Genomic DNA, 15,089 nt, shown 5'->3' on the forward strand with positions numbered 1-15,089 from the left:
ACAGAAATATGCCCAGAAGGTTTACCTGCCAAAAGAATGCTTTACTATTTGGGAAGTAATCATTGCAGCTAAAATACTTTGAAGTTATCAGTTTGCAGCACCCAGTCAACTAGGCTGGATAAGTTCTTTATGCTGCCTTACTTTCACGGCTCTTTCTGTTCCACTAGAGGAGTTCCTTTGTAGTCAGAGAATGAGGATGTATCTTGGGAAAGAACTGATACAGTGGTGCCCCACAAGACGAATGCCTCGCAAGACGGAAAACCCGCTAGACGAAAGGGTTTTCCGTTTTGGAGGTGCTTCGCAAAACGAATTTCCTATGGGCTTGCTTCGCAAGACGAAAATGTCTTGCGAGTTCCTGCGGGGTTTTTTTCCTTTCCCCCCCCTTTTCCCCAAGCCGCTAAGCCGCTTATCAGCTGATCCGCTAAGCCGCTTAACAGCTGATCCGCTAAGCTGCTTAACAGCTGATCGCTAAGCCGCTTACCAGCTGATCGCTAAGCCGCTTATCAGCTGATCCGCTAAGCCGCTAATAGCGCTAATCCGCTAATCCGCTAATGGGCTTGCTTCACAAGACGAAAAAACCGCAAGACGAAGAGACTCGCGGAACGGATTCTTTTCGTCTTGTGAGGCACCACTGTACTTCAAGAAATAATTCTTTATCTGGCCTCAATATACTGCACCGCTGTAGGAAATGACAGAGAGTTCACATGTGGACTGATCATAATGATAACCCTGACAGGGGACTTTCTATAACTTCATTATGTGCACAACTCCTAGAACATGAGGTACTCAGTCCTGTATAGAAACATCTGTTAAGTGACTCACAGATTGTTCACTCTCAAGGTGAAGAACAGAAGCGAAGACTCTAAACTCTGGGGAGAAGAGTTTAGGTTAAACATTAGGAAGAGCTTCCTGATGATTTAGATAAGCTCAGCAATATGAAGTCACTTTCTTTGGACAGTTTGGACAGATATCTGCAAGGGAACCATTAGCTGGAAAATGATAATGATTTAGAGCAGGAGGTTGGGCTAGATGACCTGTTAGGTGCTACCTACAGTTCTATTATATCAGTGTTTCCCAAACTTGGGTCTCCAACTGCTTTTGAACTACAACTCCCATCATCCCTAGCTAGCAAGACCAATGGTCAGGGATGATGGGGACTGTAGTCCAAAAAAAGCTGCAGGCCCAAGGCTGGGAAACACTGTACTATACTATGAATGGAGATTGTATGCATCAGCTGTGTCAATGTGCAACTAAACCACAGGATCCATGTGGCACACAGGAGTCCTCGTAAGGTTTGGAGCAGTGTCAGCAGTGCAATGTTCTATATCATTGTTCCCAAATGCTGTTGGAAGTCTGGATGCAAGTCAGCTGGCTGAGAGAGGTTTGCATGGGTTAAGAGAGATAAGATTTCCAGCTTCCTATCTCTGTACCTTTATCTCTATGCAGACCACTTTAGCTCTTTGATGACCAGTAAGTCTTAGGTTGCATCCTGTTTACAATTTCCTGCTACTCCTCACACACTTTCTCTGGACCTTGAGGCAAGTGGTCAGTTTGGATTTGTCTTCTGAGAATAAAGGGACAAGCATAGCTTTCTTCATTTCTCCAACCAGATAGGCAGCTAGGACTACAGAAAGCTTTCCTATCAAGAGTGTACTTCCTTTAATAAATATAAGCTTTCTTATTTTATACCAAAGTCTTAGTCTGAATACCTTTCAACTAAAGGCATGCTCCAAGCAAGGGTTCATTTAACTAAAGTCAACTTCTGCTGCAGCAGACAAACTCCACATGCCAACATATATACCTGGACCTGACCTTGTTTATTTAAGAAGCAGACTGTAGCTATAAGCTAAGGGTATTCTTAATCATTTGCATATAGTGGTAAGGCCACTTCTGTAATAAGACCCTGCCATATGGGATGTCCAGGAAGGACTGTAGCTCAGTGATGAAGCATCTCCTTTGCATGCATGAGGTAGGGTGAGGAGAGACTCCCGGTTTGAAATCCAGGAGACCCACTGCCATTGAGTTAGATGGGCTAAGGGTGTGACTCAGTATAAGGCAGCTTTCATATGTTCCTTTGTGTCTCAGGAGCTGCCCTTTAAGATTACTAGGAAGCTTAAGGATCAGATCTGCCACAAATTCTCTTGCACTTCCCACATTTTAGACCTGTAAGGTTTGCTTGAAAGGCAGGTGGGGTTTTTTGCTCATGCTTGGAGAGCACAATCTTTTTTAAAAAACTGACAGTGGGACACATAGTGGACCCCGTTTATATTTTTAAATTCTTGTTTGACTAATATGATGATCCAAATATCACCACAAGACCAAGGAAATAATATCTGATCATCCCACATTTTTCCTACTCCGATGCCATAAACAAATGGCAATTGACTGATGCACAACCAGGTTACAAGTAGTCATGTAAACAAGCCCATCGTGCCATATTTTATTTTTCTCTCTCTTGTGCACTCTACTCACATCGCCTGCTGAGCAAAGCAGCAACTGCTACATTATCTTTTAAGAAACTTGCAGGGCTCCTTCTAAGCACTATCAAGATGTGATTCAGAAGGGGAGGAAAAATGCCAACTGTACTATACCTCCTGTGTAATGTGCAGTCGCTGCATATTAAAACAGTTTAATGAAGTAGGAAAAGATAAAAAAGCATAATATTCAGGGAAGTCCACCTTTGTATATTGTCTTGGAATGTCAACCAGGCTTTGATTCTTTGTACACTGGACTTTTCATGAACTTACTTCCACAGAAACAAGTACAGGACTAAGCAGTCAGATTCAGCAATTTGTAGGAATAATTTACCACCCTGCAGTAATTGCAATCGCTTCAGATAAAGTTCAACTGTAACGCTTCTCAAATAGTAACAGCTATCTTTTGCCTTATTTAGTTGTTCTAAAATAAAGACCAAACAACACCTATGCGAAACTAAATCCTCAAATTAGATTTAAAGAAAGAACACATTGAAACTTACCACAGATGTAAGAGCCATTTGAAAACTGTAGATCCTTGCAAGGCCAAAGTCGGCTAATTTTATCTGTCCATTGCTGGTGACTAGAATGTTTTGCGGTTTCAGATCACGGTGGACCACTCTGTGCGAATGCAGAAAATCAAGCCCTCGCAGGAGTTGAAACATCATGTCCTAAGGGTAAGCAATTGAGAGTTTTGATGAGAAACAAAGTATGTCATTTTTGCACAGCTTAAATATATAGACAGGGCACCCTATATATACACTTAGGATATATATACAATAATTAAGCCCCATTTAAGGTAGTGAGACTTACTCCTGAGTAAACATGCACATGGTTCTGATAATTGTACCTATGCTTGTGTACCTAGATACACAAACAGCCCTCTTAATGCACATTTGCCTTAATGCACATTTTTATCATCATCATCAATTTTGTTGGGAGCCGCCCAGAGTGGCTGGGGAATAAATAATAAATTATTATTATTAAATTATTATTATTATATGTTTGCAGGAAAGTGCTGCAATGGGGAGCCTTGTGTATTCATGGAGGCTTTCCATGGAATAAAGACCTTGGAAGATCAAGAGTCCCATTCATATGGGAAACATCTAGATACACCAAGCTTCCTGCTGCAGAAATTTGCTGTAAACACATGAAGTGGCCAGAGGACTCACGCAGCTTCAGGGGCTCCCCCTCCTCTCTCGTAGTCCACTCAACCTATGTTCCCTCTTTAGGCCAGAAGAGGGTTTCTATCAATAGGTGGAAAAATTGAGCTATCTTGAAGAGATATGTTTATATTAGGTTGGATCCACCCTAAGATAGCTGCACTTAGGTCTCATTTAAATCAATAGAAATTACATTAGTAAGACTAACTTTTCATATAGGGCGGATTATGCGCAAGCTGATAAACATAAGTCTCTATGTTATTAGAATTTGCACAACAGAAATAGGCTATTAACATTTGACAATTAAAAGCATGTAGTTAGTAAATAATATATTATTTATACACCATTCTTCTACTCATAAAGCACCCAGAACAGTTTTTTAACATGAGGAATCATAAAACCAAAAAGATTTATTAAAAACCTGATGCAAATTTCTTGAGAGCAGTGCCTTGAAAAGGTGCCGTCTCCTGTATTCACACCTGCAGAGTTCACAAGACTTAAATGCAAGGGTGACAGGGGTGTTTGGCACAGTCACCAGAGCTTTGACCTGCAAGCTCTCAAGGCTTTTGAGCCTCCTTAATCAATTTCACATTCGAAATGCATTATCTAATCCAAGAGTGTGGAACCTGTGGTCTTTCAGATGCTGTTGCAGTAGAACTCCAATCATCCCTGGCCACTGAGTGTGCCAGCTGGGGCTGATGGGAGTCCAGCACCTGGAGTCACAGGATTCCCACATCTGCTTTAATCCAACATGATAATTTACACACAAGACATTTAATTGCTCAACCGAAGGGTTGAGTTTTGTAGCATTTTTTTAAAAAAAATGAATCGGATCACTATAATGACCAATAAATATTAAAATCTGAACCAAAGTAACACAGAATATTCACAGATATTTGGTGATCATGTTTACTGCTTCTGTCTTTTACATGTTCAAATGCATACAAATGGGGGGAAATGCACCTGTTTTGTCACCTGCACCATTCCCTGAGTCTCCATCTACAATTCTACATTTTAGTTTCTTTTCATAACACAAAAAATGTGATGGTTGCCAGGTGAAAGACCCTGTGTGAGAGGAAGAGAAAGGAAGATATCCCAGGATAGGAGACTGGGAGAAGAAAGGAAAGCTCCCAGATGAGAGCTCGGAGAGTTGTATGAGACAAAGGTTAACTATGCCAAGGTCATTCTGAATACTAATTTCTACATATTCTATTTCCACATGAATTGTTGTGGGCATGGTGATATACGCTCACCAATCTCAAACAGTGAAAAATTCTTATGAATTCACTTTTGACAGTTGACAAGGGTATGTTAAGGAGCTAGTTCTCAAGCTTTACCCTTGATACTCTTTCCAGGAAAATATACAGGCCACTCCAAACCGATGAGATAAAAAAAAAAAAGGAGAACATGGTGATGATCTTACCATGCCAAAATTGAATGTGAGCATCAGCCATGATATGACATACTATCTTTATCCTGCCAGATGACTACCAGGCCATTCACCAAAAGATTTTAGTGAATCTTTCTTAAGCCTGCTGAAAGGAAATTTAGGAATCTCCTAGTTACTTATCATTTCCAGAGGTCTTCCTGAATAATAAATACTTGTTTTAAACCAGTAAATGTGATCATGAGAACTATACAATTATTAAAGCTCCTGAACTAAGTAGTACTGCAAACAGGCACATTTCTGGGAATGAAATACAGAGTAGTGTGTTTTTATTGGCCGTGCATCTCGAGCTAACCCACTCAGTCCTCTGTATCCTGTCTACTGATTCAGAACTACAGCTCACAGGCTGCAATCCTACGTACACTTACCTAGGAGTAAGTCACACTGAACTAATGGGACTAGTTCTGAACACACATACATAGGATTGCCGTCAGTCATCGATTTGGCTCTATACAGCCGAAATTAACACCTCAATGAAGGGTTAAAGTATGGCAGATGTTGATAGCAGGCTCTCCTCACCAACAGGAAAGACACATGGCTATGGGGCCCAGATCTGGGTTTCTCTTTCCTAACAGCTGTTTGTGGACAGCAGCTAATTGTATCCACTTGTTTAACCTCAGGGATAATGTCTAGAGGGGACAAAGTGCCACAAGCACACTTTTTTCAACGGTCATTTCCTCTCTGGTGTAACTTGCATGACAGCATGTGACAAGCAGAAATTAATGGTGGCACTGCTGTGCCAATACCTCTTGAATTGCTTTGACAGTGGCTGCAGGCTGCCTCCTTGGCCACCCAGCCAAGACCTCACATGAAACATGGCAAGGGGCCCACAGCTCTATTCACTAACAAGACAGCTGGTCAGTGATTAGGAAGCTGAAACAATGCACCAAGGGGGGAGGGAAAAAAACATTTGCAAGCAGCTTCAGATCAGGAGATCAAGTTTACTCAAATAAGAGCATCTGAATGTTTCACCACCTCCTTACTCTGCATATTAAGGTTGACTACGGTGACACAATTTTCGTAAGACAACTCCGGCAGAAATTCAACAAGGCATTTGAATTATGAAAATAGACTTGGGGACTGATCATAGTCGCAGTGTACTTACCCATGTGCAAACCTTACAACCTGCTTATATGGAACACCTTTCTGTGAAGTCTAACTTGCTCAGACCAGAGGTTCTCAAACTCTGCAATCTAAGAGCTAGAAGAATCTGCTTAGGGCTGCCCTACTATTATGACAGTTACATTCAAGATAGGTTGTTATGGGTAAGTACACATTTGTGGCCATAACGGCGGGAGGTGGTCCCTTGGGCTTGGGCTGAACTTATTTTTTTCAGGGATTAGGTTCCTGGGAAACTGAGAAAGGTCATGCAATAAAACAGCTTGTTCTTCACTGTCCCTGAATAAAGTAATATAGAGTTGACTGGGAGAAGTTAAGTAACCACTGTTTCTACAAAACCACACCTACTTCCCATGAGTCCATGCTAAAGCCACATGATGGAGGAGCGAAGATGAACCTTTGTCCACAAATGCGTTCTGGTAACTTTTTGCTCCCTGGCACCATACATTTCTCCCAATGTATGGACCAGAGGAAGAGTTCTCTGTTCTTCCTCTGCCCATCCCATTATGAGAGGAAAACAGGTGGGCCAGAAAGCAGGAGCAAAGCTAATTCTTTCTGTGGATCAACTCCTTGGAAAGTATGGGGGAAGAAACATCATAGAGGGGAAGAGGGAGTCTGCCACATTGGAATAGTTTGTGGAGCTCAGTGGAGAACACTTGCTTTTCATGGAGAAGGTTCTAGGCTCAATATCCGGCATCTCTAGGTAGGGCTTAAACATACCTGTCTTAAACCCAGAAGAACCACTGCCAATCAGTGTAGAGTTGACAATACTGAGCTAACTGGACCAAAGGTCTGGCTTGGTATAAGGCAGTTGACTTTATATGACGTTGATATATTCCCTGTATCAAAAATCTAAAAGATTTTTCACAGTTCTGCCAGTCTAACTAGGAATGCACATGGGACCTTCTGCATGCTGCCCCACTGAACTGTGGGACCTCCCCAAGAAATATAGAGGGTAAATTTGTCAAGGGTAAGCTTGGTAAGAGGAACAGGAATCCAACTAGCAAGTTTTTTTTTGAGCGAGGAGGAAGTTGGGGCAAATATAAACTGCCCTGTGATCCTCAGATGAAGGGCGGTATAGAAATGTATTAAATGTATTAAATAAATAATACATTTCCAGATGTAGAATAAGTGTTAAGGTCAGTATACTGCACCAACTTTCAACACAACTTTCAAATTCAGAAGAAAAAAGCGCAAAATAAATTGAGCTTGCCCTAGGAACTGATCAATAGAATGAAACCTTAAAAGATGAAAAAAGCAGGTTTCCAAACAATATATTATTTTCAAAATAAAATACCATTGTGCCAAAGAAATCTTGATGATGGTAAGCAATTGGGGCTTTCTCCCGCTATGAATGAAGCTCACGCAGAATGAATTCAGAGGGTTAATTTAGATATTGCTCAGTTCAGCAAACAACTTTAAACAAACTGAAGTGCCTCTGCTACACCAGGGCCTAAGTAACCTTTCATTTACTCATGCCAATTAAAGGGGGGAACCCCAACAACAACCCACCAATCAGAGAACCCACCACACTAAAGTATGCACTGTTGCAAAATGCCACTCAATGAATTGGAAGCAAACTGGAAAGCAAATGAAAGAGGCTAGGAATCACCATCAAAAGAGTGCTGTTCTCTTTTGTGCCTTAGATATACTAAACAGTATTATTTACTGTGTTCCCTGCAAACTAGTGAGCAGCTGGGTGTAACACATTTCCATGCCATGTAACCTCTCCTTATGCAGAACCAGAAGAAAAGAGATCTCTCTGCTATGCCGTTCCGGTGGCAAAAGGAAAAGACAAGATGATGACTTTCCAGCTCACTGCACTTTTATAACATTCTCATCAATCACTGTGAGGTGGGTCTTTCTTGTTCTTGGTGGAGAAATGATCTTGGTTTGCTGTTCACAATGCAGAATGACTTCACTAAATAGCTCATCAGGGTCACCTTCATCAGTTTCGTGTGTGGGGAAGACCCATAAAATTTAAGGCCTCCGGTTTGTTGCATGAGGGTCCACTTACTTAATTTTGATTGCAGGCTTGTGGCTTCAAGTTTTTCTCAAGCTGTGTCTGCGCTGACAAACCTCGCCACAGCTCATATTCAGGGACTATGTGGACCTGTGCTTTCGCAATTGTACTGCCTAAGCGCAAGTGGTAAAATTCACCACCCTGAATAATTTTATCTCTCTTCCTTTAAAACAAAAATAAAAATGCCCTTTGCTAGCTCTGAAGAAGGAAAATGCGAACAAGTATAAACTGATGCATGAAGGGGCAAAAAAACTTTATTTCACGTATAGGTGGTGACCATTTAGGTAAGTCCAATTCGCACGTGATCGCTGATTCATGGGTCCTTTTGGATCTGGAAGAAGACAGAATGGGGATGAAACAGAGCACGCTTATACGCACTCTGCGGGGGCCGGGAACAGAATCCCCACGTGAAATGGTCGCTTGCTTGCTCATGGGGTCTGAATTGGCAGTGACTGGCCAGGACCAAGACCTTGGGTTGTAGTGGATAGCTCAATGAAGATGCCGACACATTGTGCAGCAGAAGTAAAAAAAGCAAATTCCATGCTAGGAATCACTATGCAAGAACTGAAAATAAAAAAGGTACTCAAAATGATCAAGGGGATGGAGAAACCTCCCTATTTGGAAAGGTTTCTGCATTTGAGGCTTTTCACTTTAGAGAAAAGGCGAGGAAGAGGCAATATGACTAGAACTCCTGGGCACCCAAAGAATCTGGAAGTTGGAAGAGTCAGGACAGACAAAAGAAGCACTTACCGCATTTTTTGCTCTATAAGACGCACCCCCCCCCAAAAGTAAGGGGAAATGTGTGTGCATCTTATGGAGCAAATGCAGGCTGCGCGGCTAAGCCAGAAGACAGAACAGCTGCGCAGCGATCCCTCTCGCTTTTCTGGCTTCTGACTTAGCTGCGCAAAGCCTCTGCAGGGCAGCGGGGTGCCTTCATCCAGGGAGCCAGGGATAGCAGCGCTCCCTTTAAAGGGAGCGCGGCTATTGCGGGAGGTGGGGGAAGTGACAGAGCCGCATGCTCTGTCACTTGCCCCACCTCCCACAGAAGCCCCCAAGAGCTGCGCTCCCTTTAAAGAGCCACATGGAGTGTGTGTGCGGCTCTTGGGGGCTTTTCCCTGAGTGACGGACTGCCCTTCTCCCTCCTCGGGGAAAAGCCTGCAAGCGCCGCACACACACTCCACACGGCTCATGAAAGGGAGCGCTGAGCAAAGCCTGGGATACAGGCTCTGCTCAGCGCTCCCTTTAAATAATATTTTTTTCCTTGCATTCCCCCTCTAAAAACTAGGTGCGCCTTATGGTCAGGTGCATCTTATGGAGTGAAAAATACGGTATTCAGGCAGTGCTCAGCTAACGGAGGAACTCGTTCCCACAGGAAGCAGTCATGGCTACCAACTTGGATGGCTTTGGACAAATTTGTGGAGGATAGGGCTATCAACACCTACTAGCCATGATGGCTGTGCTCTGCCTCTGCCTCTGCATCAGAGGCAGTGATGCTGGGTCTGACCAGCAGGGTTATTATATTCATTGTCCACTTGGCTCAGTACTGCCTACAATAACTGGCAGTGGTGCTCCAGGATTTCATGCAGGAGACTTCCCCAGCCAGAGGTTGAACCTGGAAACTTTTGCATGCAAAGCAGATGCTCTACTATTGACCGACAGTCTTTCCATTAACTTAAAAGTCGAAGCACAAGTAGACCACAAGTAAAGAAACACATGATAGGAAAGCAGGTTAGCCAATGATGAAAATGATGAAATACTCAAAATACAATTGCCACCTGTTCTCATGAACCAACAATTTCTTTCTGACTATTCAGATATTTTTTGGATGCTCCAGAAAGAGACTGGGTTTGCTTTTGTTACAACCTTCCTGGGAAGTATGCTACCCTTTGCAGTTTTGGTTTACTGCAGCCAAAAGGACGTTTTTGCTCTTCTAGAGGTACATTATGGCCTGTGAACATCAAATCAGTAAAAGTTCCATGATTGTACAGAAAAAAATGAGGCCAGTTTGCAAAATCTATGCAATTCACCACTGCAGGCCAAAATTGGCACTGCTTCGCCTGGAGAACTTTGGATCATAATCCAAAAACGTAATTTACTGCTTTGTGTGCTTTGGAAGGGATTACTACAACACAGCTGTAGTAATCACCCAGCCCACTGTGAATGCGACAATATGAGTGGGCTGGTTTTGGAGATGGGAGAGGTCTGAGTCTAGCCTTGTTGGTCCTGCCCTTTGCCCCTGATCTCCTCTGTTGCCTTGCAAGCTCATACCAACAGATTTGAGAACTTTGGAACCAGAACTTACACATGAATAGAGCTGCACTGGCCATTGTGGATTAATGCAAAAGTGCCTTGCACAGCAGTTTCAGAGCTTTGGAAATCAGCCCAGCCAAACCATCTTCCTCCAGGCTAATATTCTGCACTATATATGTGTGTTGAGGACTATATCCAATAACATGTCTGGTTTGGAGCTGGTTGTCTGCATAACTAAGCTACTTGGGACTAGCCTTTCCCAAGGGAATTCTCAGGGCATTGTGCTCCCTGAAGCTTTCTCAGGCTGCAAGATAAACTGGAAGATGTGCAAGTCCACCCTGGATGATTAACAAATTTGAGAAGATGGCATACAGCAAGTTGCTCTCCACCTGCCTTATGAGACTCAGGTGGAGATGGAGGATTACATGTTAACAGGTCAAGTTTGGAACATTTGTGCATCCAAACTTTGGGACCTCTAGATCAACTGGCCTGAGCTCCTTTACAATCCTATGCCTTGAGGGTTTTTTTAATGGAGATGCTGAGCTTGAACCTGGGGCATCTCGCATGTAAATCATTACAGTATTCTCTTTCTTTCCAATTGTTAGGTACTGAGTGCTGATACTTATGTAACCAAAATGGCACCACCTATGACCAGCCACTGAGATCCAGCTCTGAGGGCTTTCTGGCGGTTTCCTCATTGTGAAAAGTGAGGGTACAGGGAACCAGGCAGAGTGCCTTCTCTGTACTCGCGCCTGCCCTGTGGAACGTGCTTCTTTCAGATGTTAAGGAAATAAACAACTATCTGACTTTTAGAAGACATCTGACATAGGGGAGTTTTTAATGTTTGATGCTTTGTTGTGTTTGAGGTTTTAATTTGTTGGAAGCTGCCCAGAGTGGTTGGGGTAACCCAGTACAGGTTTGCAGGAACCCCAAGTTTTGCAGAAGTACAACAAATCCTTTTTAAAAAAAGAAAAGAAACCCAAAAGAGGCCAATGGAGACTGATCATGCTTCGTGGTCATGGAATGCTGGATGTGTGTAAAAAACGGAGGGGAGAAGGAACATCCACCTTTAACTGAGTTGCAAGGTTCAGAAGATTCTCAAATAATGTTGTGCTTTAGATTTCCCTTATCAACTATAGCCTATGACCCAATTCATATCCTTACATCACTGGTAGAGAGCCAAAGCAGTGTGACTCCACCTATACCATCTTAGTAATGTATCAAGTGTGTCATGTGGACAGGGGCCATGCCCCTGCAGGCCATCAAAACTGGTGTGGGGATTATTCATGTGTCTAGCCCTATCACCATGACCCACTTCCACTAGCTGTTTTCACACTACAGCCCTGCTACTTTGTTTTCACATTAGCCCTACACCATGGAAGACCTGTGCAGAGAAGGCTCCAGTGTTACCAGGGCAGCATGAGAGCAGCCATGCCTCAGATGGTAATATATGAACTGGGTCTTACTGTTTTTGCACTGCCTTTTGATGTTCTTGCCCTTGTTCCTCATTGTCCATTCCGATCTTCCTTGAAAATATCTTCCCTTCAGTGCTGACGGAAAGCCCCCTTGGCCACAACTATGTGATTTCTGTTCCTTGCACAGCACCTTGCAGAATCTTGGTATCAAATCAATCTTTAACACCCTTGCAAAAGTATGAGTTCAAATGTGGATGTGGCATTGCTGGCTGCAAAGCCGCCTCTCTATCTGCTGCTCCTCTTTTGCTGAAACTGCACCACTACGCAGTCAAGTCTGCTATGTACCTTCCTTGATATGTGGGGAAGGAAGAGGAACTTAAAGGAATCCCATCCTCCTGGTGCCAGGGCATTGGTTTTAATCATGGTGGTAACTCAGCAAAGAACACCCGAAGATAATAAAACACATATTTAGAGATGGTTTGACTTCCCACAAGTCTTTTTTTTTCTTTCAACATCTCCTGTTTTAGTCTGTGTTGCTTCTCATTGAATGACAGGCCTGTGTAAGTCATACTTCAGTAATCTGAAGCATATGGCTCATAGCTCACTGTTGTTTTTCTTATAGTTTCAGAATTAGTCTTTCCAATTTAAAATACATGAAAGACATCTGTATGCTCTTTCATTAAACTCCTTTTTATATTTATAACATCCTATGCATTCTTTTGGAATGTTTTCTATTGAACTGTGGAGTCCAGGCTTGGGCGGCAGCTATTTCCTTTGTATCACAGAGGGAGGAGTGCTATTAGAATAGATCTCCATCTCTCTCTTACACACACAACACAATATATTCTTTGCTTATCCAAACAGGGATGTCTTGGGTTAATTTCAAACGAAATAATATTTTATGTGGATTCATACTTCAGCCCACACACCCTCTCATTCCAACAGCTCTCTGACCCCCACTTCCATCCCCCCACCTCCCTCCTGCAATAAAAATGGATGGAAAACTCCTTGGAATCTCCATTAATGGCTGTAACATAACATTCTGAAGCCTTTTGAGATTTCTAAATTGCAGCTGCACAGCAGAACTGTCCTACTGCAAAACAAATGGTATGTATTTTGTCTGCCGAATTTATTGCACCAAGTATGCTGAGATGGATTACATATAGCATCAGCTATGTTGGTCAAAATGGCATTCAGTGCTAGTCAAAATGTAAATCTAGGGCACATTTCATGTGAAAAGGAATAAGAGCAATTTTTCGGGAGTAAGTGAAATAAAATACTTGGAACATATTAACAATATTCTTGATTCTATGCATTTATGCGAGCATATCTACCTGTATACCAGCAAAATGTCCATTTAACACCAATCCACTACCTTTTTTTGTGGGGGGTACAGTGCTAACAAAGCTAAGCATTTTTGTGCTACTTCAGTATTACAGTGGGGGCACTGGATTTCTGATGCAATTTAACTAAGGCAAGATTGACATGCCATTTGGCTAAATTAAAATCTCAGTTCAATACATGTTGGCCTGGATTGCACACACAGGCACACAAACACTCCACTTGTGTGCATTCCACTTGTGTGCAACAGCATGTACGTGTGTTGCTGCCAAATGCATAATTTTTTGGAACCAGGAAATGGTGCCAAGAGAGCCACGAAAAGAACAGGAGAGAACTGGAGGGAAACAGTTTGCGTGGTCGCTCCACGTGTCTTTCCACCCCCACTCACTCACTCACTCACCCTCCTTGGCTTTTTTCTTCCTGCCAGTATGGAGGGGGTACTCCATGCCTCTGACCACCCACCTGCCCAATCTTCCCTTGCTTGCGGCCGTTTTGTTCCTTTTCCTTGCCACCCCACAAGCATGCAGCCACGTTATTTCTTGGGGATAAAGGGAGCTGTCTCCATAAACTTCCAAGACTAACAGGGAGAGCACCAAGAGGCTGCACAGTGGTGATGGGCATTGGGAGCCACTGACCCACCATTCAACTTTCCGATCACTGGAGGCAGGCAGGGCAGGTGGGTGCACATGTGCAAGGGCACATCACCACCCGGGAATGCAAGTGGGTTGGGTGGGATCTGCTGAGAGAGGTACGCTTCCCAGCCTCTCTCAACAGTGCCCTTCCCACTTTATGTGATTTCCCATATATGCACGGAGTCTGAGAATGTAATGTCTGTGTAAGTAGGGAAATGCCTTTAACGCTAAACAATGATTTAGCATTACGCGCAGAAGCCTGTATGAGACTGAGCAAAGCCTCTTCCTTCCACAATATTCAGTTTCACTTTCGTCATGTATAAATCAGGAATCACAGCTTACAATAAACTCCATTTAGTTGCAAAACAAGACAACTTCAAATCATGGGTTATGAAGCTGGCATGCTTAACAAACCAGAGTTTATTTTAAATCACAATGATCTTGATCCATTGTCACTAACCCCGCCCCCAAAAAAACCCTAACAGCAGATCTGTACCTCCAGAAAAATCATTTGATTCTACGGCCCTGAGAGTACAGCACTTTAGAGGGTAGATGTGACAAGTGCATGTTTGATTAAAAATCCCTGCCCCTGAAATATTCATAGAATCAGAGTCATCTAGTCCAACTCCCTGCAATGTAATAGTATTATGACAAGAAAGACTGTGTGTGTAGTCTGGAGAGCTGGCCCTATCATTAGGCAGAATGAAGAAGCTATCTCAGATGACAGATGTTGGGACGGGAAGTGGCAGTAAGGTGTGCAGAGCTGTGTGGTTTCCCTAAATTGGCCCGCGGCCCTCAGAGGCAGTTTGAATATTATCCTATTGACAGTGTTGCCAGTGTTAATGTCAGAGTTGACAGCCAATCTGGTTGCCTTCTGGTTGTCTGGTTGCATGTGGAATTGGGGAGGGATACTATCTTGTCCTTTGACATAGGGAGCAAAAGAACCCTTTGGATGGCTCTGGTACGGAGTTTAAATATCTAGGGGAAGCATTCAAATATTTAGCCTCTGACCTTCCTGCCTTCTGGAGTAATGCAGTCCCAGGAGGGCTATACTATATGCTCCCCCTGCCCAAATGTGTGGATATCTGTTAGATTCTGTAATATCAGATCTGCTTTACTGAAGTGAAAATAATCTTATCAGGTAAGTATCTAAAGGATTAAGCACCCAAACAGTGCATCTCTGTTATTTCACTCATGTCTTCATTCGTAGTTTTCTGTTTGCTGG

The 15,089-nt window shown here is 43.0% G+C and overlaps 1 protein-coding gene across 5 annotated transcripts in view; it reads right to left on the reverse strand.

Annotated features, from left to right (window-relative positions):
* CDK6 (cyclin dependent kinase 6) overlaps positions 1-15,089 on the reverse strand; it is a 98,294-nt gene that overhangs the window by 48,243 nt on the left and 34,962 nt on the right. For all 5 annotated transcript variants that reach the window (XM_053409356.1, XM_053409359.1, XM_053409358.1 and 2 more), the window contains one exon: positions 2,978-3,145. In XM_053409356.1, the coding sequence (XP_053265331.1) occupies positions 2,978-3,145 (168 nt within the window). The remainder of the gene's footprint in view (positions 1-2,977; positions 3,146-15,089) is intronic.

The sequence above is a fragment of the Podarcis raffonei genome, chromosome 12 (assembly GCF_027172205.1).
Source record: "Podarcis raffonei isolate rPodRaf1 chromosome 12, rPodRaf1.pri, whole genome shotgun sequence".
Classification (NCBI taxonomy): Eukaryota; Metazoa; Chordata; class Lepidosauria; order Squamata; family Lacertidae; genus Podarcis; species Podarcis raffonei.